The sequence below is a fragment of the Sorex fumeus genome, unplaced genomic scaffold, assembly GCF_029834395.1.
Source record: "Sorex fumeus unplaced genomic scaffold, SorFum_2.1 ptg000098l, whole genome shotgun sequence".
NCBI lineage: Eukaryota > Metazoa > Chordata > Mammalia > Eulipotyphla > Soricidae > Sorex > Sorex fumeus.
This window is the reverse complement of record NW_026606155.1, coordinates 74,565,638-74,589,047: the sequence shown is the minus strand read 5'-3', so window position 1 is coordinate 74,589,047 and position 23,410 is coordinate 74,565,638. Positions and strand designations below refer to the sequence as shown.

General features: G+C 47.1%; 2 protein-coding genes across 4 annotated transcripts; both read left to right on the top strand.

Annotated features, from left to right (window-relative positions):
• Positions 1-236: 236 nt before the first annotated feature.
• On the top strand, positions 237-8,009 carry METTL17 (methyltransferase like 17). Of its 2 annotated transcripts, XM_056133790.1 has the most exons (14): positions 237-329; positions 439-592; positions 687-821; positions 2,350-2,431; positions 2,604-2,685; positions 3,489-3,562; positions 4,170-4,264; positions 4,955-5,025; positions 5,167-5,274; positions 5,755-5,823; positions 6,492-6,542; positions 6,761-6,853; positions 7,320-7,504; positions 7,603-8,005. In XM_056133790.1, exons 1-14 carry the CDS (start codon positions 249-251, stop codon positions 7,691-7,693), a joined length of 1,371 nt encoding a protein of 456 aa, XP_055989765.1. In that variant the 5' UTR covers positions 237-248; the 3' UTR covers positions 7,694-8,005. The 2 variants fall into 2 exon arrangements, with proteins under 2 accessions (XP_055989765.1, XP_055989766.1); XM_056133791.1 differs by having other exon boundaries at positions 255-596; positions 7,603-8,009.
• Positions 8,010-10,955: 2,946 nt separating this feature from the next.
• SLC39A2 (solute carrier family 39 member 2) lies at positions 10,956-13,585 on the top strand. 2 transcript variants are annotated; one of them, XM_056134211.1, is made up of 4 exons: positions 10,956-11,482; positions 11,662-11,792; positions 12,035-12,082; positions 12,953-13,585. In XM_056134211.1, the coding sequence occupies exons 1-4, from the start codon at positions 11,368-11,370 to the stop codon at positions 13,583-13,585; spliced, it is 927 nt and encodes a 308-aa protein (XP_055990186.1). In that variant the 5' UTR covers positions 10,956-11,367. The 2 variants fall into 2 exon arrangements, with proteins under 2 accessions (XP_055990186.1, XP_055990185.1); XM_056134210.1 differs by having other exon boundaries at positions 10,956-11,544.
• Positions 13,586-23,410: the final 9,825 nt, after the last annotated feature.

Sequence of the window (23,410 nt, the reverse complement as noted above, 5' to 3'; positions counted from 1 at the left end):
CCTACGCACAGAGACAAGCCCCAACGCAGCCTAGGCCACCTCACACCCGACCGGTTACGTCGGAACATCCGTCCCGGTCCCGCCCACGTCCAGTTTCCCAGTTTATTTACTTAAGGGTTTTTATTGGCCACTGGTAACCACTCGCTCTTCGAGGCCGCCCACGGCGACCTTTCCGCGAAAATGATTGGTCGCCCCGCGACAGTTCTCGACGTCCTCTGAATTTCCGCTTCCGGTTCGCCTCCGGAGTCATGGAGACCGCCAAGGCGCTGAGGCATCTGCTGTCAGCGGAGAGATGGCGCCGCGCCTCCGGAGGAGCCCTCCAGGCCCGAGTGAGTGGCCTCTCCCCAACCTGGCCGGAGAGACTCCGGAGCGGGGAAGCTATTCCCTTCGTCCCGAGTCCTTTCTGTCGCTTGATCGGCCCTTCTTTCCCGCTCACAGGCGCGCTCTGCCCTCGTGCCCGGGGTCTCGCAGGTGGATAACAAATCTGACTTTCTGGGGAACAAGCCCCATCGCCGACACCCTGGCATCCTGCAGCTGCCGCGCGTGCAGCTGCCGCAGTCACTGATGCATGCCGCGCAGATACTGCTGCTCAGTGAGTAACGGGGGGAAAGGCCGACCCTGGAAGAAGCGGGGGACTGGGTCTGCACCCCAGTCGTGCAATGCACGTCTTCCTCTTTGGTCCCCAGAGGACCCGATACCGAACGTGGAGAAGCAGGTACAAGCCCTGACCAATTATCTCTGGAGCCGGCATTTACCTGTCGAGTCAGAGGAGTTGCAACAACGGGCGGTAGATCTTGAAAAGAAAATCCTGGAAAATGCAGGTAGAGTTTCAGAAAAGAAAAGACAAAAATCGAGATATCCCTGGGAAATGGAGTACAAGAATTCCTTTGTATGGTCTAAAAGACGCGTTTCAGCTTCTTTGCTTTGTGGCTTGAGCAACAATGACTGTGGCTATATTAAGAAAAGATGGATTTTTTTTTCCCAGAGATTATCTTTGAGGGAGATCAGGGGTGCTGCAGAGTCTTGTCGAGGCACAGAATCAAGAGTAAGCCCTGAGCATATCTCCCAAACAAACAAAAATCTAGATCTTTGGTTTGGGTTCTTTTTTGTTTTTTTCTTTTCAAGCCTTTTGGGTTAGAACCAACCAGGTTTTTAATTGAAGTAAAAGTTTTTGTATGACTCCCTATACAGTAGGGAAATACTGTTAGGGGACAGGAGAATTAAGTATAATTCACCAACTTATTTTCAAAAACGTGAAGCACTTCATTATGCAAACCTAGCTTTTATGCACCTTGTCCTCCCTGCTCTTTCCCACCGTACTTGGTTTATAGTAGATATTCAATAATAAAGTTGTACTGCACTGAACACAGTCATGAGAGTTTAGAAACTGCTCTGTAGGAGCATTGGGAATGTCGCAGTAGTAAATGGCAAGAGTAGGATCCTGATTCTCTTTTTGTCATTGCTACATTTCCCTTTTATTTATTTAATGAAGCAAGGTATTTTTTTAAATTTTTATTAGTGAAAATTTTTTAAATTTTTATTAGGTACAGTTGTAGACTTACAAATTTTTGTGCTTGGGTTTCAGTTATACAATGATTGAGTACCCATCCCTCCACCAGTGCCCATTCTTCACCACCACTAATCCCAGTATCGCTCCCACCCCCTATCCCCCCATCCCACCCTGCCTCTGTGGCAGGGCATTCCCTTTTGTTCTCTCTCTCCTTTTGGGTGCTGTGGTTTGCAAAAGAGAAATTGAGTGGCAGTTAGGTTCGGTCTATAGTCTACTTTCAGCATGCATCTCCCATCCTGGGCGGATCTTCCCAACGCCCTTTATTTGGTGCTCCCTTCTCTATCTGAGCTGCCTTTAAGGTATTTTTTTTAAAATGAAACTTATTTAGAAGGATATGAGGGAAGAGAGAGGGAGAGTTTCATGTTCGAGAGAGAACACAGGCTTCTCCCAAGTGGAAAAAGAAAAGCAAAGAAATGGAAGCGTGACACATGCTCAGGGAAGAACATGGGCTTGAAGAGCAAGTCCTTATTTCCTTTTAACAGAGAATCTTTACTATGCTTTTGAATATGGAACCCTATTCCTGAGGGATAGATCAGTTAAGTTGAATAAATTCCTGTTAGAAGCAAAACACCACTGACAGACGTTGGTGCTGCTGCTGGTGATGATTGTCATTTTTTGTTAGTCTGATCTGAGTTTTTCTCATGGTTTAGCTTCTCTCTTTAGCTTTGAGAATTTTTTCACCTGGCAGCTGGAGAGGAAAAAGTAGACAGTGTATTCAGATATTGGATCTGGGCCCTGTTCTTCCTAGGTCCTCACTTCCAGTCCTTGTTCTCACCCAGACTCATCTCTGACCGAGGAGAAACTCCGTGGAGCAGTGCTAAGTGCTCTGCGTAAAACTACCTATCACTGGCAAGAACTGAGGTAAGAGGGCCTCAAAGGATAGTCTAGTAGGAAAAATACAACTGCCCAGTTTCGTATCTGAGTCCAAGACAAAAGCACTGAGCCCATTCCAAAGGTTGCATTTCCTAGCAATTTTAGAATGAAGCTATGAGAGGAAGATTACTTCCTTTTGATTGTGACTGTGCTCTTGCAGCTACAATGAAGGACTGAGCCTGGTGTATATGGCAGCAAGAATGGATGGTGGCTTTGCCGCAATCATGAGGGCATTCCATGAGGTGAGAGCCCCTCTGCTTATAACCAGATCCCTTTTACCATCAGTTCTCTTATTCATCAAGTAGTTTTCTGGGGTAGGATTCTGAAGACATTGTGTGTACTTGTTTCATGTTTTGGACCTTCCCAGAGAACCACCTGGTGGTGCTTGACAGGCCAGGGATTGCAGAGATTCAACCCAGGATTTTAATATAGCTCACCCCCTTGCGCTATATTCCCAACCCCTGCATCTGGTTGTTTTTGTTAGGGCCACAGCCAGCAATGCTAATAGGCTACTACTGGCTCTGTGCTTGAGGTGTGCTTCCCAACAGTGTTCCAGGAATCATGCAGGGCCAGGGATGAAGTCCAGAGGTCCAGCAAGCAAAGTGTGTCCTCAAGCTCTTTGAGCCATCTCCCCAACCTACATTTTTTCAAAGAGTCTCTTTAGACCAGAGAGATAGATAATACAGCAGGTAGGGCACTTGCCTGGTGATGGAGCCAACCCAGGTTTTATTCCTGGTATCATATACAGTCTCCTGAGCCCTGCCAGGAGTGATCACTGAGCACAGAGGCAGGAGTGAGCCCTGAGCACTGCCAACTATGGTCCCCAAACAATAGAAAAAGAAAATAGTGTCTCTATCTTCTAAAAGGATTTTATAGTTCAAGAAAGGTTAAGAATCAATATTTAAGGAGCATCTTATTCTATAAAATACTGATGTTGACTCTTAAAAGATGTTCACATTTCTGTAGTGGTTTCCAAATTCATATTTACCAAGATCCTAAGTAAGTGTCTACTTAACCGACTGTGAGGTATTGCATGTTTCTTCAGATCCAGACTCGGATTCCAGAGTTCCAACCACAAACCTTAATGGACTTTGGTTCAGGCACCGGTTCTGTCACCTGGTGAGTATCCTCTATCCTGTTTCTCTCACTTCTAGCTGTACACAGTCATGCTTCTATTGCACTAATTTGGGAGCAATAAGAGGGATGAGGAAACTTAGGAACTGGAATGTTTCTTCTCTCCAAGGATGCAGGGCATAAGAAAGTATATGAAGACCTTAAGTGTTACATGAAAAAGATGCATTTTTCAAAAGATAAACTATAAAAATCATTAGTCTAGGATATATGTTTCACATCTCAGGGAGTTTTTCTGACTGCAAATTGTTTTGCTGGTTTTGATTTTGGCCTTTTTGGGAGGAGCCATACCTGGCGGTGTGCAGGGCTTTCTCCTGGCTCTGTGCTCATGGATCACTTAACAGTGCTCAGGGGACTATATGTGGTGCCAAGGATTGTACTCTCCTTGGCCACAAGGAAGGCAAACACGTTACCTGCTCTACTATCTCTATCCCAACTGTCTTTTTTTTTAAGGAGCTTTAAATGAAATGAAATAACATCGTTAGTTTGTTCACCTATTTTAACATAAACTCTTCAGGGGTGAGGTTGCGGGGGTCTAAGATTCCTTGTAGGAGTGACTCTTTGGTATAAGAACTGCTGGTTTCTCTTTTGCCAGGGCGGCTCATAGCACTTGGGGTCAGAGTCTTCGAGAATATGTGTGTGTGGACAGCTCAGCTGCCATGTTGGATCTGGCAGAAAAGCTACTCAAAGGTGAGAACAAGGTATAACAAAGGCCTTTACCAAAATCAGCAGGGTTAAAAAAGCAAAGGAGTACTGGAAATGATGTTTTATTGGGATTAGAAGATAGTACTAAAAGTTAAAGGTGAATCGTCGATCAGTGGCATAGCCATGCAGAACCTTTGTTGGACTGTGGATAAGTTGGGTAAGAATAACAGGTCATGGGGCTGGAGAGCTTAGGTATCCCATATGGTCCCTTGAGCAACCCCCCACCAGGAGTAATTTCCTCAGCACAGAGCCAGGAATAAGCTCTGAGCACTGCCAGGTATGGCACCAAAACAAACAAAACATAGATTACCAGGTCAAGAACCCCAACATTTTCTTGCTCTCTCTTTTTGTCATTGTTTTGTTTGTTTTTGGGCCAAACCCTCTGGTGCTCAGGGCTTACTCCTGACTCTGTGCTCAAGGATCTCTCCTGGCAGTGCTTAGGGGACCATATGGGATACTGGGGGTCAAACCAGGCCAGCTACATGCAAGGCAAACATCTTAGCCACTGTACTATCTGCAGCCCCATCTCCTTGCTGTTTTTAGTATTTGCTTATCTATTGCAACTTACTTTGGCCACTGTATGTTTTTCCTTACTCTCAGGGCTGTGTCATCAGGCTGTCACTTCAGTTTATACCTGTATGCTTATTCTGGTTGTGTCTCTACTTTCCTCCACAGGTGGTTCAGAATCTGGGGAACCCTGTGTTCCAGGCGTCTTTTTCAGACAGTTTCTGCCTGTATCACCCAAGGCAAGTGTATGCAGATTGAGATTGTGGCAGATGGAAAGTAGAGCCGCCAGGTAGAACGTAAAGAAAGCAGAAGAAATCTAGCGGATGGAACCTGTTCCCTGGAAGTGTCCGCTATGTTGTGTTTCTTGTTATGGTCCTCAGGTACAATTCGATGTGGTGGTATCAGCCTTCTCCCTAAGTGAACTGCCCAGCAGGGCTCACCGCACTGAGATTGTCCAAACCTTGTGGCGCAAGACAAATCGTTTTCTGGTGAGTTGCAGCTTCTCTCTGTAGAAATATTAAAGGAGCTTCAGGGGTTTCGTGCACTTCCTTCTGTCCGATGGAGCTTGCCTTCATTCTTGACCACTTTTCTCCTGTATAGATTTCCTGGCTCTCTTTCATTAAAGCCTCATCCTCATCTTGTGAAAAATGCTCATTTTCTTTGAATGCCCACTCTGTCTGGGAGTGCTCTCATAGAGTGCTCTTCTGGGAGTACACTCACAGAGTTCTCTCTATGAGTTCTCTCAAAAGTTCTCTGCCCAGGGTGCTCTCACAGAGTGCTCTATTCAGGAGTGCTCTCATGGAGGGCTATATCCAGGAGTGCTGACACAGTGCTCTGTTGGGAGTACCCTCAGAAGTACTCTATCTGGGAGTACCCTCACAGTGCTCTCTCAGGGAGTGCTCTCACAGAGCTGCTGAGTGTGACCTCTGTCAGTCAAGTCTTCTACTTCATTTCCTTTCTCCAAATAGATCTTGCTGGAGAATGGAACAAAAGCTGGGCACCGCCTGCTCATGGATGCCAGGGACCTGGTGCTTAAGGTAAGTTTCTTTTCTAACCTCCACCCCTCCATATCCCACCAATTACTGTCCTCTGATGAAAACTGAAGAGACTGGTGTACAGCGATGAGGCTGACTCTCAAATACTGGCACGTAAAGTCATTAGGCTCTAGGGCAATGGTCAGCAAAATGGGGCCTATGGATCCAGCTCATTCTGTGACGTGTTTCTGTTTACACCATGGATATTGTGTGTCTTTGGCAGCTTTCACAGACACACAATTAACACAAGTTCACAGTTCTGGTCAGCAGCAGAATTTTTGCCTTTTCTTTTTGGGGGAAAAAAAATAATAAAGAGTTGTCAACACCTGAACAAAAGCATTGCTGAACCAAGAACTTGATCTCTTTGGGATAGTAAGAGTAGCATGAAATCATGAATTTAATTCTCCCGGAGTGAGATTTGACTGAGAGTTGAGGTTGCTGGCAAAGAGAGCACCATACTATGTGCCAAGTTCCAGCTTTTCTCCTGCTGCAAAGAGAAAGTTCTTTGTTTGGAGCATTAGAGATGCAGCCAGCTTAACTCAAAGGACATAGTTAATGATTGTCAGAATTGAATGTTAAAGAAGATCTCAATTTACAGAGTGCAGAGATTAAGTTATGAGAATAGACCCTCTCAGACCCAGCTTTTATTTTATTTTTATTTTTAATTTCAGGGAAAAGAAAAGTGTCTTTTAGACCCACGTCCTGGATTTGTCTTTGCCCCAGTGAGTAGTACTTCTACCTATCCCAACACACAGAGATAAGAACAAGAGGGCGAGAGGGTAAATCTAAGCCCCTCCATTCCCAGGAGCTCTTCACAACGTCGATGGTGCCCTGCCCCTTACACTGTCTTGTTCCCTCAGCCACTGAACTCTCACTCTACTTTTTCAGTTTTACAAGGTATTGTGGCTTGTCTTACCTCCTGTCTTTTCTTTGTTCACAGTGTCCTCATGAACTTCCTTGTCCCCAATTGACAGCCTCTAAGCCCCTGGCCTGTAGCTTTGCCCAGGCTTATCATCCCATCCCCTTCAGCTGGGTATGTACCCTGGAAATACTGCAGCAGAGAGAAAACAAACTGGGAAAGCAGGAGGAACAAAGTCAGACCTGGGAGGCGATGGGGACTTCAGAGTGGCTTTAGAGCCTAAGGGAACATGGCTTTGAATTTGAACAGGACTTCTGGAGCAGGAGTCCCATATCTTTTTCCTGACTGTTTCCTGACTGACTCTCCCCCTCCCCCTCCCCCTCTTCCTCCCCCTTCACTCCCTCCCTCTCCCTCTCCCCCTCCCTCTCCTTCTTCTTCTCCCTCTCCCTCTCCTTTGTTTTTGACCCATACCCAGCAGCACTCAGGTTTCTTCCGGCTCTGCACTCAAGAATTATTCCTGACAGTTGCAGGGGGCCATATGGGGGTGCCAAGGATCAGACTTGGGTTGGCAGCATGCAAGGCAAGCTCCTTACCTGCTCTACATTCCCTTCACCCCCAATGTCTCATATCTTAATCTTAGAACAAGAAGCCAAAGGAAGAAAAGTTCTCAATGGTCATCCTGGCCCGAGGATCACCAGAGAAGGCTCATCGCTGGCCCCGGATCACTCAGCCTGTCCTGAAACGGCCACGTCATGTGCACTGTCACCTGTGCTGTCCAGACGGGCAGGGGCAGCATGCTGTGATCACTGCCCGCAAGCATGGCAGGTACAGAGGGAGTGGCTGTAATCAGTGTGAGGTGGCAAGAACAGACAGCTTTTTTTTTTTTTTGGTTGTTTTAAGTCACTGACCTCTCCTTTCCCCAGGGATTTGTACCGCTGCGCTCGCGTCAGCTCCTGGGGTGACTTGTTACCTGTGATCACACCTTCCTCCACTCAAGATACCTCTGGAAGCTGACAAGAATGGAGAACAAGTATTTCCCTGTGTCAAGCCTGCCAAGACTGAAGCTACCTGGTATCCAGGATGGAGAGCGCTGATGTCTCTGTATACCTTATTTGTTGGAGGTTTTAATCATAATAAATAATTTTTCAAATATTGGAAATGAGTCTTGTGATTCTTTTTGTTTGATGATGGGTTTTGTCAAAACAGAAGTACTCCGGGTTGTCAGGAGTTTTCCCAGCATATGGGAGGCCCTGCAGTGCCAGTGATCAAACCTAAGGGTCCCACATGCAAAGCATTCACTCTGGCCCTTTGAGCCATCTCCTCAGCCCCTTGGATCTTGTGATTCTTAAAAGATGTAGAGGTGAGTGTTGCCAAGGTATATCCTTTTTCTTTTTTCTTTCCTTTTTTTTTTTTTGTTGTTGTTGTTTAAGTCACACCTGGCAATGCTCAAGGGTTTCTCCTGGCTCTGCACTCAGGAATTACTCCTGGCAGTGCTTGGGGGGGACTATATTGAAAGGCTGCAAAAACTAACATTAGGTACTCCATATTAGCCATAGTTCCATATGGTAATGATTTAATGCTAAGCAGGCATATTGGACAGGATATCCAAGTTTATCTTTAACCCAGCTAACATAATCACTAGCATAAGTTCTGGGAAAGCAGAAGAATAAGTAAAGGTGCAGGACCATAAAAGGAAAAGTAGCAGACTATAGCCTAAAAAGGGGAAAGGAAGTCAGATTGGGTAAGCCACGCTAGCAGGTGAGGGCAGCAAGGGAGGGATAAGCCAATCAAGGGTCCTGGGAGGGAGCCAATACAAAGCAGAAAGGTCCAAACCCAAGTAAAGGGATAAAAGGGGATGCTTGCAGGGAGACGAGGTTGCCCTCTGTGCAGGGGACCATGGTTGAACAGTACATGTGCTTGGCGCAAACAAAGAACTTCTTTGCTCGCATTTTTGACTGTCTTGTTCCTTGGATCAAGGACGCTAACAATATGGAATGTTGGGGACCAAACCCAGGTGAGCCACGTGCAAGGCAAATGCCCTGCCTGCTGTACTGTTACTTTGACCCCATGGTATATCCTTTAATAAAGAGAATCCTTGGATTTTCAGTGTGATCTTCCCATACAAATCATTCATATATATTCATAGATACATAGATAGGCATATATATGTGTGTGTATATATATATATATATATATATATATATATATATATATATATGGGCTGGAGCGATAGCACAGCGGGTAGGGCATTCGCCTTACAAGCGGCCAACATGGCCGACCCGAGTTCGATTCCTCCACCCCTCTCAGAGAGCCCGGCAAGCTACCGAGAGTATTCGATATGCCAGACACAGTAACAACAAAGTCTTCAATGGAGACGTTACTGGGCCCGCTCGAGCAAATCGACGATCAACGGGAGGGCCTTTACCTTATATATATATACTCTATTTGTATGGCAAAGCCTGGCAAGCACCCTGTGATGTATTCGATATGCCAAATACAGTAACAAGTCTCACAATGTTACTGGGCCTGCTCGAGCAAATCGATGAACAATGGGAGGACAGCGACAGTGACTCTATTTGTATATTCCCTCCTCCTTCTTGGTTATTGCAGTGACCAAGCGTTTCATATACTTGTGGTTATGATGCTCACACATTCGTAGCTTTAGTGTTTACCAGGAATTATAAATCAGGTTTTGGTGTTTACACATACAGCCCTGTGTGCTCACTAGGTGTGCATTCCTTCAGTTGTCAGTTGTGTACACAATCTCACCAGAGTCACACTTCATGGCCATGGTGCTCCCATGTCTAGTTGTGACAAGAAGCGAAGACTGTGTCTGATGCAGGAGGGGCACTGCAGAGTTTTTTTTTTTTCTTTTTGGGTCACACCCGGCATTGCACAGAGGTTATTCCTGGCTCATGCACTCAGGAATTACTCCTGGCGGTGCTCAGGGGACCATATGGGATGCTGGGAATCGAACCCGGGTTGACCGCATGCAAGGCAAACGCCCTATCCGCTTTGCTATCACTACAGCCCAGAGTTGAGTTCTTGAACCACACACTTGTTGAGGCACAAAGCCACTCAACTATTTCTCTATGTTCTTCTGCATCTCCCAGAAGTCTTAAGCAATACTGTGAGAATACTACTACCAAAGACCAGGACATCCAGGAAGTGTAGAAAGGGGAAAACTTCCTCTATCTTTCAAGGTTGTTTCAAATGGCCTAACTAAAGCAACATAAGCTAGCAGAAGAAAAACTAAATTTACAAGGAACTCCCATACACCAGCAGTTCAACGGTAACCCAGGAATGAGCAGGACTTGGAGCTTCAAAGGGATAACAGGAAATTCACAGAACAATGAGAAGGACTCTAGTAATTGGATGACCGCCCTGTCATACAGATAGGGCATAGACATTTATCTCTAGAAATGAGTTTTATAGACAAGGTCTCCCATCTCAATTCTGTAGTAATTAACTAGACACAAAAGTTTCTCCTGAGCCTGCAGCAGCTACTTCACTCAGGTAATCTACACATCAACGTGGTAGCCATTCTGAACCCCTTCCCCCATCCTTCCTTGGTAATCTGGGACAGTGGGAAAGTGCCCCCAGCTCACTGAGAACTGGCTCAACAAGTTCAGAGTTGTTTGTAGGTCCCCTGTACAAGGTAAGTGCTTCCAAGCCACTTAACTACTAGTAGGTAAACCACTACCTAGTAGGTAAGTGCTTTCAAGCCACTTTACCTACTCCCCACCCCCACCGGCCGGTCCCCCATTCTTTCTCAAGATTCATCAATTCCCCCAAATTCACTTAATTCATGTAACTCAAAAGTAGATCCCGCAGAGGAACTAAAATCTCCATCCCCACCCAGATACCAGAACTGGATTGTTCTGTTACTGGTATACTTCTGTTTTCCCCTAGGCCAGGCAGTTTTGAGCTGGAGCACATTTTTGTCTTTAACACGCATTTCCTTTTCACAACAAGTATCAGAATTGGTACCTTCAGAAGTTGTGATAGCTAAGAGATGTCGTAATACTTGAAATTCCTGACTGTGTGTTTCCATGCCCAAAGCTATTTTTCTGAGATTTCAGTTAAGGGGAGTCCCCCAATATACCAGTTTTTACACAGTGGTGGCAGTAACACTTTCAGCCCCACCTCCTTTCTCCCAGGTGGCCCCAAATCCCCTCTGAAAGGGTGCTGGTTCAGGTATCAGCAGAGCAACCTATAAGAATTGGGGTGAGAGTGGGGAGGGTATGGAAGGCTTAGATCAAATATCCTAGCTGAGGCTGGCCCAGAGGGTCCCCAACACAGACCGGCTGGTGAGTGCTCCAAGAGCTGCCCTATTGGGATGAGACCAGTCCCAGGGATGAACTAAGACTGCCCACAGCCCTTGGATTACTCATGGCACTGAAGAGGAGGAGTAGACAGAGCACCAGCTGTGCCTGGCAGAGAGGCTGGAGTTTCTGGTTTCCAGGATCAGGAGGACTTGAGCCAGGGGAGGGGCCTCCAGGCAGGGGCCGGGCCCCAGTCAGCTATGCAAGGCTGCGCAAGCAGAGGCAGCCCAGAACACGGAGAAGATCCCAATGGGCTCCTGAAAATCAGGAAGGGACACGGCTCTCATCACCTCCACCCTACTCCAACTCCAGGATTGTCGCACTGTTTGCCATTCTGAAGCCCCTGCTTATCCTGCACCCCAGATGGAAGCTCTTCTTGGAGTGAAGCTGGGCTGCATGTTTGCCCTGCTGCTGCTCACTGTGGTCTGTGGCCTCGTGCCCATCTACTTCAAATGGTTCAAGATTGATGCGGCCACAGGTAGAGCCCTACCACCTCTGGGTCCCCATGGCTGGCTCTGATTCTCTGCTGTCCCTGTCCTGGTACGTGGCTCTGAAACTCTCACCGTCCTCCCTCTTAGGAGGCTGATGCTATCTGGTGCTCTTGACTCCAACTTTCTCCTCACTGCCTGTTGGACTGTGACTCCTTCTTGAGTTTAGGTCGCCACCGCCGGGTGCTCAGCCTCCTGGGCTGCACTTCTGCTGGTGTGTTCCTGGGAGCAGGGTTCATGCACATGACCGCCGAAGCCCTGGAGAGAATCGAATCTGAGATCCAGAAGTTCCTGATTCAGGTAAGTGGAGAAAATGCCAAACTTTGGTGCAGTGAAGCAAAGAGAGACTGAAGCAAGAGAAGAAAGGGGAGAAATGATGGAGCCAAGAATATGGGTGGAGCAAGAGAGAAGTTAACAGCTCTTGTATGTGTGGGGTGATGAAATCAGGTCAACACGAGCTTTAGGGAAAGCAGTGGAGCTAGAATGCAGTAAAAGGTCGCTGAGAAGTACCAAGTCCTATCTGATTTCTGCTTTTCCCCCAGAACAGTACAGCAAGCGAGGGAAATTCAGAGGCTGCTGATTCTGCAGAGGTGAGTGTCTCCCACCTGCCCTATCTGGAGGGTGAACCGAGCCACAGACCCTTCTCAACACCTTTGAGGGGAGGATGTGAGGAATTCAAGGAACCCTTTGCTCCTCAGCACTAGAGAAAAGGAAAAGTCAACCCAATGATTTTATGGGTTTATAAGATCCCAGAAAAAAGCTCTTATTTTACCTTTTATTCTTTCCCAAATGCTTGACCTGCTTTCCATGGTTTCCCATTTTCTACCCCGATTAGTAGGGTCCCTGTTAGTCCTTCTCCTTCTTGGGTTGTTGCATGTCCAGCTCCATTTTTATGTCCTGACAGATGTTTTCTGATACTCTTTGGTCTCCCAACGGGAGGTCCATCCAAAGACCTCTAGTCCCTTTCTTTCACACTTCATAGCGCTCTTCCCCCCGACTTATTTAACATAATTTTTCACTGAATCACCATGAGATACAAAGTTACAAATGTTTGTGACTGAGTTTCAGTTTTATGATGTTCAAGCACCTATCTCTTCACCAGTGTCCAATTCCCTTCACCAATGTCCCCAGTTTCCCTCCCACCCACCCACAAATCTGCCACATGACAGTCACTTTTCTTTTCTCCCTTTAGGCACTGTGGTTGCAATACTGTTACTGAAAGGGTAGCATGCCTCTCACTTTACTTCCTTAAGGCACCCAGATCTCTCCCAGAGTGATCACTTCCTTCTATCATTGTCATAGCGGTCCCTTCTCTGACCTAACTGCATTCCCCTCACTGTGGCCAGCTTCCTCCTAAGGACCAGTCCTCCTGGCCTTCATTTCTATTGTGTTTGGGTGTCAGTCTCCTACTGTGTTTCATAAGATCTCCAAAATGTCACAGTCCCTCTTTGTGTTCCCAGATGGAGTACCCCTATGGAGAGCTCATCATCTGCCTGGGCTTCTTTCTAGTCTTCCTTTTGGAGTCATTGGCATTGCAGTATTGCCCAGGGGCAGCTGGAGGAGCCACCCTGCAGGAGGAGGAGTGTGGGGGAGCTCATGTCTTGCAAATCCACAACCATGGACCTCCGCCCTCGCCCTCCCGGGGTCCCCTGAGGGCCCTGGTCCTCCTGCTCTCCCTCTCCTTTCACTCTGTGTTTGAAGGACTGGCCGTGGGGCTCCAGCCAACGGTAGCAATGACGGTGCAGCTCTGCCTGGCAGTCCTGGCTCACAAGGGGCTGGTGGTGTTCGGTGTTGGCCTGCGCCTGGTGCAGATAGGGGCCAGGGCCCGGTGGGCTGTGGTCTCCATTGTGTCATTAGCGCTCATGTCGCCCCTGGGCCTAGCGATAGGGCTGGCTGTGGCTCAGGGGGACACGCAAGGGGGCCGAGGCCTAGCCCAGGCAGTCCTAGAGGGTGTGGCAGCTGGCACCTTCCTTTATGTCACCTTCCTCGAAATTCTGCCCCGGGAGCTGGCTTCTCCTGAGAGTCCTCTGGCCAAATGGGGCTGTGTGGTTGCCGGATTCACCTTCATGGCCTTCATCGCCCTGTGGGCCTGAGACCTACAGCCTCACTGTCTTCTCACCGGCATGCCTGGGACACCCCAGTGTCCCCGCAGGAGACACATCTCCAAAAGCCTTGTGTCTCTCACTGAGACTGAGTGACTTTCACTACACATCTTCCTCATGAACTGAACCCCGATTTCCTTGGTGAGACCTCATTTCTGGACCCCAGCTGAGGGCCAAGGATAGGATGTTCAGGTTGACTGCTGACAAATTGGGGTCTAGATGAAGAACACACTGCAGGTCTGTCTATTCCCCAGTTGTACCGTTTGTAATAAATACCCATTTACACTTCCCCTTTGCCATGCTGTCTTCCTTTCTGCTTGACAGGAACCTGCTGGTCAGGGAGTGGGCAGGGAGGGAGGGAAAGTGCTGTGTGCAGTAGCTGCTGGAACCAGAGTTCCAGACATTCTGTCAGATTCAGATTATGGCCCCCAGACCTGAGAGACTTACTGACATTCCAACCATCCATTATCCCCTTCACCTCAGGTATTGAGAAATTGAACCAGACTCAGGTTTGAGGGAAATGGCCTCACAGCACACTAACTCAGCATTTCATCTGCTCACCCTCTCCACTAACCTCTGACTCAATTCTCACCAGTCTTGCAACATCCTTTGCATAGACCCTGCACACACACACACACTCACATACACACACACACACACACACACTCACACACACACACAAACAGCAGCATAGTGACCATTGATAGTAACAGGAATCTCAGAAATCTAGAAACTTTCTGATACAAATGGACCCATCCTACAGCCAAACCTTGAATCAACCACACACATATGCAACCAACTCTTGAGGTCAGGCTAAAGGGAGCTGAATTCAACCTGGTCCCATGTTATCATATGGCCTCAGAGACACTACGACTTTCTCTGAGCCTCTGTCTCCTCCAGCACCTGGCCCTGAGCAATTAAGCAGCAGTGTGTTTGGAGAGGAAAACAGCACATCTGTTAGGCAGCACCAGCCCTCCTGACCCTGGGCCTTGGGCCCCTCCCCACTAAACTATTTGGCTTCAGCTGGAACGACTCCTACGATATGTCACTTTTGCTAAGCTCAAATACAAACACTGGTCTGTGAGGAATTGAGGAGGAGCAGTGTGACTCCTTCCCAGCCCCTAACCCAGGAGAGGAGGAACATGTCAGACTCAGTGAGAAGTGGGCAGAAGGTGCCTGTGAGCTCAGCACTCCCCATCACCACTCTGCGCTCTCTATTCCACTTTACCACGCACAAAGTCTCCTGAGTTTTTCATTTGGTAATTCTTGTTTTTTATTAATTTTTCAAATCTCCCTGCTCCCCCTTCCTGTTTGGTTTTGTTGTGGTGACTGGGTGTTGCACACACACAGAGACTGGGTGTGATGCTCACAATTTTTTATTTTTAGCTGCGGAGCTTTTACTGAGACTCACATGTCCCCATGGGGCTGGAAGTCATTTGCAGCTCCAGGATCACAGACAGCTGAGCAGCCAGCATCACATCTGACACATGTGGATCACGGGGGAGTTGGGCTCATGTCCATATACTTACAAGGCAGGAACTCTAAGACACTGAAATAGTTCTCGGGCTCTTGGGTTTCATTCTTGTTTCTGTCTCTCTCCTTCCGTCCCTTTCCTCTCCCTACAATTAAGATACACACGCCCAGTTTACACACCCCAGCATAAGTAAAAGCAAGGTTCCAGAAAAACAAAGAGTAATGTTGCCATTCTGGGAATCAATGTTCCTGAAGCACCAATTCTAACATGTTTTCCCTTCACTAGTAAATATTCTCACATATCATATATTCAGAACAATTCCTAGAGCTACTATGTAGTAATAATAATAATTGAAAAAATACTATTTGCCTGGCACTGTTACCACTTCCACATCTCACCTTCCCAACCTACAAGTAGATATTACACACACACACACACACACACACACACACACACACACACACACATATCCAGGGAAGCACATTGAGAAAACTGAAATAATGTGGTTACATATATTTATCTGGGCTCAAATTTATTTTCCTTGATTCTATGAAAAGTTGATATGTAGACTCTAGGACTACATAGTAGTGATAGTACAGAAGGTAGGGCACTTGTCTTGCATGCAGATGATTCAGGTTCAATCCCCAACACTTTATATGGTCCCCTGAGCTCTGCCAGGAGTGATCCCTGAGTGGAGAGTCAGGAGTAATTCCTGGGCACTGCTGAGTGTGATGCAAAAATTAGTCTCTCCTTCTTGACCAACCCTCACCACCTTGACTTTTCCTTTCCTCCCCCATCTTATATATTTGGGTCTAGAAAGTGCAGAGATTGCACTAGATCTTTGAGGCAGGTTGAATAAAGGAACAGAGAGATTTGGCAAGGTCTGAACAGCCAATAATGATAGTGCATTTCACCTCTGATGGAGCAGGTGTGCCCTCTCTGCCTGCTCCAGATGAAACCCCAGCGGCCAAGAGCTTCCAGAAGCAAAACCCAGGTATATGGGTTCCAGGACTAAGACTCCAGGACACATGGTGGCAGAAGAGATGGGACTGTCTCTCCCTGTCTCCCTGCCACTTGGGGTTCTGGTTGTCATGCTCCTGATCTGCCTCTGGGTGCCATCTCAACACATCAATGGCCTTGATCCAGAGATTCCCAAATGAATCTCAAAATGGATTAGCTCCCTACAGAGATGTCTCTGGACCCAAACCATTTACAATGTTAGAATTCCAGAAGTGTGCAGCCCTGCAACCTCTCATGATATTCATAATAAGCAGTAGAAAATAAATGATCTAGCATCTGTTCGTGGCAGACAGGCTTAAGTGGTGGTGGGAAAATTCAAGCAAACCATAATATTCAAAAGTAGAGTTTGGAGGAAATTGTCTGCCATAGAAGCAGGGGGAGGGGGGATACTGAGGACATTGGTAGTATAAAATGTGCACTGATGAAGGGATGGGTGTTTGATCATTGTATGACTGAAACTCACACATGAAAGCTTTGTAACTTTATCTCACGGTGATTCAATTTTACTTTTTTTCTTCTTATGTTTATTTATTGAATCACTCTGGGAAAAGTTATAAAGCTTTCAGGTTTAAGTCTTGGTCATACAATGATCAAACACCTCTCCCTTCACCAGTACTCATTTTTCACCACCAAGAACCCCAATATACCCCCTCCCACCCCTCCCAATGCCTGTGAAGCAGATGATTTCTACTTAACTCTTCTCTACATTGATTACATTCATTATTTCGACAAAAGATGCACCAATTATTGTTTAGAATTTCCCCTGCAACAATCAGAATTGCTGAAAAGGCATTGTGAAATATTTTGTTTTCTACAGTTGGTTATGAGAATTATATAATGTCATGCGGCCACGATTTTGGATTTCTGCAAAGAGCCAGATAATTATGAGATTGGTTTCTGTGTCTGATGTTATGGCTGTGCCGAAGAGCCGCTCATGGGGGGCAACTCATGACCTCATGACCTCATGACCTCGGTAGGGCGTGAAGGATGAGCCAGTACTACCCCCCTTCCCATAAGACTGCAGTTGCCCCATCACTGCGGGCTCATACCTGGCTTTCCTATAAGCTCTGAGGTGGTGGCCACCTTGCTGCCAGGGGGGAAAAAAGTGGAAGGGAGCAACACCCTTTCCCTCCTGGGGAGGCATGGTACCATAATTTAACACATGGTCCATTCACTTTTCTGCTTCAAGCTGCCAGGCTCTGGATTAAGTACTTTTGCCTCTGGAGTCATAGCCATGCCAGAGAGCCGCTTGTGGGGGACAACTCATGACCTCATGACCATTAATCAGCTTGTTAGGAGCCAGAGAGGCCGTTTGTAGGTGGCGACTCAGGGTCTCGTTGGGATGGGGAGAAGAGTCGGCTCCACCCCCATCTGGTGAGGCCCTGTGTGTCTCATCACTGCAGGCCCAAACCTGACTGTCCAGTGGCCTCTGGAAGATGGTGGTCACCAGGCTGCCAGGGGGAAAAGGCCAAGACACAAAACCTATTCCCACCTGGAGTGGCCCAGAGCCAGTAAACTACTGCAGGAACAGGATGCATTTCTGCCAAAAGCCTTTGGGTTCCGAGATTTGTTTCTGAGTCTCTGGGATCATGGCCATTCAGCAGTTCGATCAGGAACCAAAGAGGCCATGCCTCCAATTATATAGCTGAGCCAGAAGTGGTTTGTGGGTATGTCTCCCACATACCTAACTTTTGGCCCTTTACTTTCTTGGTAAATTTTCCCCAAGTTTTTGGGGTCTGGCCAAAGGCACAGCAGCAATTTTGGGGTATCTGAAAGTCTGACATTGCCATCAGGCTGCTGATGCACTCGCCTCACAGGTACAGATTGACCTGCTGGCAGCACCATACCCCCTACGGTGATTCAATTTAAAAAAAAATAATCGTGCATTTCAGGGGCTGGAGCCATAGTACAGCAGGCATGGTATTTTCCTTGCACATGGCACCCCTGGGTTTGACTTTCTGCACCCTATTTGGTCCCTAGAGCCCACCAGGAATGGTTCCTGAGTGCAGAGCCAGCAGTAAGTCCTGATCACCACAACCCAAAACCAAAACAAAAAGTGAACACCCTCCCCCCAAAAAAAATATGTATTTCCTTGTTCAGGCAATAACAATTGCCCATCCAAAAGAGCTGTGATCTTTGGGAGAGAAACACAGTCAACCTGCAGAGACTCAGCAAGGAGGAATCCAGAGGAACTCCTCTCCTTCATGTCAATCCATTGCCTTTGTCTCTTAGTGGCCATGACCAAAATGAAGTTAAAGGACAAAAATACCTTCTGGTGCCCATACATCAGCTTCCTGAAGCACAGGGTGAAAATAAATGGGGGCACGGTAGGGGAGCAAAGAGAACAAGTTGTGGGCCATCGATTCTCTGATGCCTTTGAGTAAAATTATCTGTCAGGATTTTAAAGGGTTGAAAAGGGAGACACAAGACCCTATGGACACCAGACAACTTTATATACTGAGAGTTTGTCCAACTCTACAAAAGAATTAGACATGGTCAGTCATCAGAACTGAATAATTCTATCTACAGACTGAAGTTTAATGGGGGCAGGGACCGGAGGGGTTATTGGGACAACTGTCTCTGGTCAAGGTGTGGTGCTGGAATGATGGACCTATGAAAAGCATCACTGTATCACTATCATCCTGTTGTTCGTCGACTGTTTGTAGATTTACTCAAGCGGGCGCCAGTAATATCTCTATTCGTCCCAGCCCTGATATTTTAGCAGCCTCTCCTTACTCATCTTTCCCAATGATTGGAAGCTCTTTCAGGGTCAGGGGAATGAGACCTGTTATAGCTACTGGTTTGGGCATATCAAATACGCCAAGGGAAGCTTGCCAGACTCTGCCCATGCGGGATTATATATATATTTCTCTCTATGATTTGTTGCCTACTGCCTGAACTCCACCAAACATGGTGTGGTAATTATGAAAAATGGGTAGAAAGTGTCTTACTACGTGCGGCCGTGTAGTCCAGAAAGCGGCCTGGAGCATGGCGGTGGTTGGGTAGTGGAGGTCGGTTGCCAGGGCTGGGTCCCTTTAGATGGGGAGGGCTCTCGTCTGCACCCATTGGGCGCCCCAAGTGAAAACAACCTGGCGCGGAGTCTTGTTAATTATGAAAAGCATAACTAACTAAAAGCATTGCTCATCCTGGTACCTCAATAAAAAGGCCTTTAATATTTAAAAAATAGGGCCAGAGTGATAATACAGCAGGAAGGGCACTTGCCCAGCACACTGCCAACCTGGATTCGATCCTCAATACCCCATCAAGTCCCCAAATACCAAGAGTCAGTCCTGAACACAGAGCCTCAAATAAATAGTAAAATTTTAAATTAAAAAATTAAAAAGCAGAAGAGGTTTGAGAAGAAATTAATCAGATTATTAGACTCTATGATGCTGTCCATACTGGAGGTATGTGAACAGAGACCAGTAGATTTGGGGAATCATGAGTCATGTGTATTATCTCCTCCCATCGCAAGATGTCTTTGTTCTCTTGTAGCCTCCTCTGTTTTCAGCCCTGGTGCTCTCCTTTCTTCCCACTGCCATTTTCTTTTCCTTTCCCAAGATTCTACCAACCAGATTCAGTCCCATCAGCAATTGCTTATGGAAACTGAACAGGATTCACTGTGAGATTGAAACAAGACTAGATTAAGAAGCATATGATGGGACTGGAGCAATAGCACAGTGGGTAGGGCATCTGCCTTGCATGCACCAACCCGAGTTAAATTCCCAGCATTCCATATGGTCCCCCAAGCACAGCTAGGGGTAATTCCTGAGTGCAGAACCAGGAGTGACCCTTGTGCATTGCCAGGTGAAGAGAATGAGGAGGAGGAAAAGGAGGATGAGGAGGAGGAGGAAGAGAAGAAAGAGAAGGAGAAGGAGGAGGAGGAGGAGGAGGAGGAGAAGGAGGAGGAGGAGGAGGAAGAGGAGAAGGAGAAGGAGGAGGAGGAGGAGAAGGAGAAGGAGGAGGAGGAAGAGGAGAAGGAGAAGGAGAAGGAGAAGGAGAAGGAGAAGGAGAAGGAGAAGGAGAAGGAGAAGGAGAAGGAGGAGGAGGAGGAGGAGGAGGAGAAGGAGAAGGAGGAGGAGGAAGAGGAGAAGGAGAAGGAGAAGGAGGAGGAGGAGGAGGAGGAGGAGGAGGAGGAGGAGGAGGAGAAGGAGAAGAAGAAGAAGAAGAAGAAGAAGAAGAAGAAGAAGAAGAAGAAGAAGAAGAAGAAGAAGAAGAAGAAGAAGAAGAAGAAGAAGAAGAAGAGAGGAAGAGCTGAGAGCAGAGGGGATGAGAACTAGAAGTCAGATTAAGAAGTTACCCTTGAGTCACCTAGCCTTGAGATATGTCATTGAAGTGTCACTATAGTATCATGAGTGTTGAAAATTCAAATAGAAGAGAAAGCATGAAGTTGTGAGAAAGAAGAAAAAGGAAGCTAGTTGAACACTAAAGAATACATGGGGCAGATTTTCAGTCTTCTCAATCCCAGCATTCTTTCCAACTCCCCAATACAATTTATGTGGGTTTATGTTTAAAGACATCAGCAGTAGATTATTTTTCTTCTATGTCAGTTGTTTTAAATTGCTATCTCAGATTTGTTGCATGTGAAATATAGAAACATCTTGCTTTCCTCTTTTTATCCAGACAGGGAAAGTCTGACTTTGCAGAGAAGACAGAAGGCAAACACCTGGCACAGCCTGACCACACCCTGGTTTGTCTTCAGAGCCAACTGTCCCTCTCCAGTTCCTGCTAATGCCTGAGAAGTGGGTCTCCCATGGGGTTTCACTCTGACTCTGAGCCTGAGCGTCTCTCCCTTCTCTGCTATCTCACTTCTTCCTGACGCCTACGGAGAATCCTCCCCTCAAACTCTTCACAACAGCCAGAATTTTTAAGCTGAAACCACCAGCTTCTCTTTTCTGTGTTCTCCTAGTTTTAGTCTGCTCCCCACTGAATATTCCCTTCACTCTCTTGAACTCCTTTCTCCCAAGTCAGGGAAACACTTACACTTCCTAGAGAAAGAGGGAGGCAAATACAGAAGTCGTAGGCGTGGAGCTGAGACACAACATAGAGAGCATGTGGCTGCAGGCTCTAAGATGTCACCCACCGCCCCTCTGAGCCTTGGCCTGGGCAGGAGCCCCAGATCTTGGCTTCAGGCTCCAGTATGTTGGTGAGGCAGCTTCTGAGAGCGCAAGGGGCAGTCAGGAGGGGACCTGGACACTGGGCAGTTGGAGAGCCATGTAACCACAGGGGGGCACTGTGACCCCATGAGCTGGACAGGAGTATCAGGACCAGTCAGTCAGGACTGCAGCCACCTCTCACAGCAGGGAAACTGTCTGCTCTACCAAACTCTTCTTGGGTTTCTTGTACAGAGATATCATAGGACAGATACCGTCACCTCCCACCACACACCCCATCCTCTGACACACGTATACATATAAGGTCACACGTGGACACACAGAGCAGTTCTCTCCCTCTACTGACCTAGTAACAGGGTTAGCTGTGTGGGAACCTTCTGGGAAGCTCTGCCTTCACCCCACCCTCCACCCCCTCACCCCTCCATGATTCATACTGCCTGCATCTGCTGCAGCCAGTTCTTTGCTTTTTCCTGCATATTGCTACACAGGGGCAAACTGAAAATTTTTTTTCAAATTTGTCTTTTCTTCTTTGTACTGTAGTATTGAAGTACTTACTGTTCCCAACCTTGGATCTGGTCACCCAACATCTTTCCCGTTGATCACTGTCAGTTACCCTGTAAATAACCTACCCCCTTCTGATACTGCTCTGATACAGCTCCTCTGCATTTAAGATAGACTCCATTCTATCAGAGAGCGTGAAAATGTTCAAGAGTCCAGAACATTCTCACTTCCATGTCAGTGAGTCCACACTAGGCATCAGGCTACCTCCGTACTCAGTTCATAGTCATGGAGGGCAGTGTTTACATCATCTGGTCACATAATATTCATCCACAGAATCCCAGTGTCTTTAATGTTACACAGTGCTTTTTCTTTTGGGGGTGGGCTGGAGATTGGGGAGTTAGGGGTTAGAGCGTTTAACCACACCTGGCAGTGTACAGGGCGTACTCCTGGCTCTATGCTCAGGATTTACTACTGGCAGTGCTCAGAGGCCCACATGCAGTTCCAGGGATCAAACACACCATATGCTTCTTAATTAAGGTAAGCTTCTTAATTCTTGTGCTGTCTTCCATTTCCAGCTTTCTCATATTTTACTTTTTGGCATCCCGTGAGCCCAGACATGCACTCCAGTCCTCTGTAGTATCTCCCTGGCCCTTTTGTGACCCTTATGAAGGAATCTTTAGATTGGGTTCAACTATGAGAAACCCAAGTTAGACTACTGATTATACTGAACCATCTAAAATGAATCTTGGGGCCAGAGAGATAGTACAATGAGTAAGGCACTTGCCTTGCATTTAGTTGACCTAGATTCAAGCCTCAGCACCCCATAATGTTCTGAGTCTCACCAGGAATGATCCCTGAGCACAGAGTCAAGAATAAGCCCTGAGTATCGCTAGGTGTGGCCAAAAACAAACAAACAAAAAACATAAAATGTAGTGGAATCTAGGTAACCATTGGGGAGATCTTATAAGGAAGGGTTTGGAAGGTGTCCTTGGACACTCCACTCAACTTTCCGCACAACCTTGTCTAAGATCATCCTGCTGGTGACCTCTCTGAAATTCTGTGATATTTCTCACCCATCACCCATAACTGATCACAGAATTTTCGCACGGTTAAGTAGGTCCCCTCTCCCAAACTTTAAAAGAGTACCATGATGAAGAACAGTTGTGTTCCAGAACGTCCTGACCCCACACCAAGCTGTCTTCACCAGTGCAACTTGAGGCAGCGGGGGGAGCGGGTTGAGTTTCCCTCCCTGCCCCTGGCAGCAGAGAACCTCCAACAGCACAGTCATGCTCAAGGCCACTCTCCACAGGCTCCAAAGAGCCTCACCTACAGGGGAACCTGCAGAAAAACCCAGGTATGCATGACCCGTGACTGAGATCTCCAAGCTCGCTTAGAACAGGAATGGGCCTCTTCCCCCTCCCCGTCCCCAGCTCTCCAGTTTTCCAGTAGCTTGGCAGTCACACCAACAAAATGCCTCCAGTGCCATATAATCTCATCAACAGCCAAGATCCAGAGACCATGAAATAAAGGTCCTGGAAGAGAACAATACAGAATATCCTGAGTGCTCAGCCGCACTTGTGGCTGTGTGACCTCTTACACTCTAGTCCACTGATGTACCAAAAGTAGCACACATTTTTGGGGGTTTAACATATATGTTTGGGGGGGGAAGGCTGGAGCAATAGCACAGCAGGTAGGGCATTTGCCTTG

Coding starts and splice junctions, on each gene's coding strand:
- METTL17 (XM_056133790.1), top strand. CDS start 249: ATGGAGACCGCCAAGGCGCTGAGGCATCTGCTGTCAGCGGAGAGATGG. Junction 593..686: donor CGCGCAGATACTGCTGCTCA/GTGAGTAACGGG, acceptor TTTGGTCCCCAG/AGGACCCGATACCGAACGTG. Junction 3,563..4,169: donor GGCACCGGTTCTGTCACCTG/GTGAGTATCCTC, acceptor CTCTTTTGCCAG/GGCGGCTCATAGCACTTGGG.
- SLC39A2 (XM_056134211.1), top strand. CDS start 11,368: ATGGAAGCTCTTCTTGGAGTGAAGCTGGGCTGCATGTTTGCCCTGCTG. Junction 11,793..12,034: donor TCCAGAAGTTCCTGATTCAG/GTAAGTGGAGAA, acceptor CTTTTCCCCCAG/AACAGTACAGCAAGCGAGGG. Junction 12,083..12,952: donor AGGCTGCTGATTCTGCAGAG/GTGAGTGTCTCC, acceptor TTGTGTTCCCAG/ATGGAGTACCCCTATGGAGA.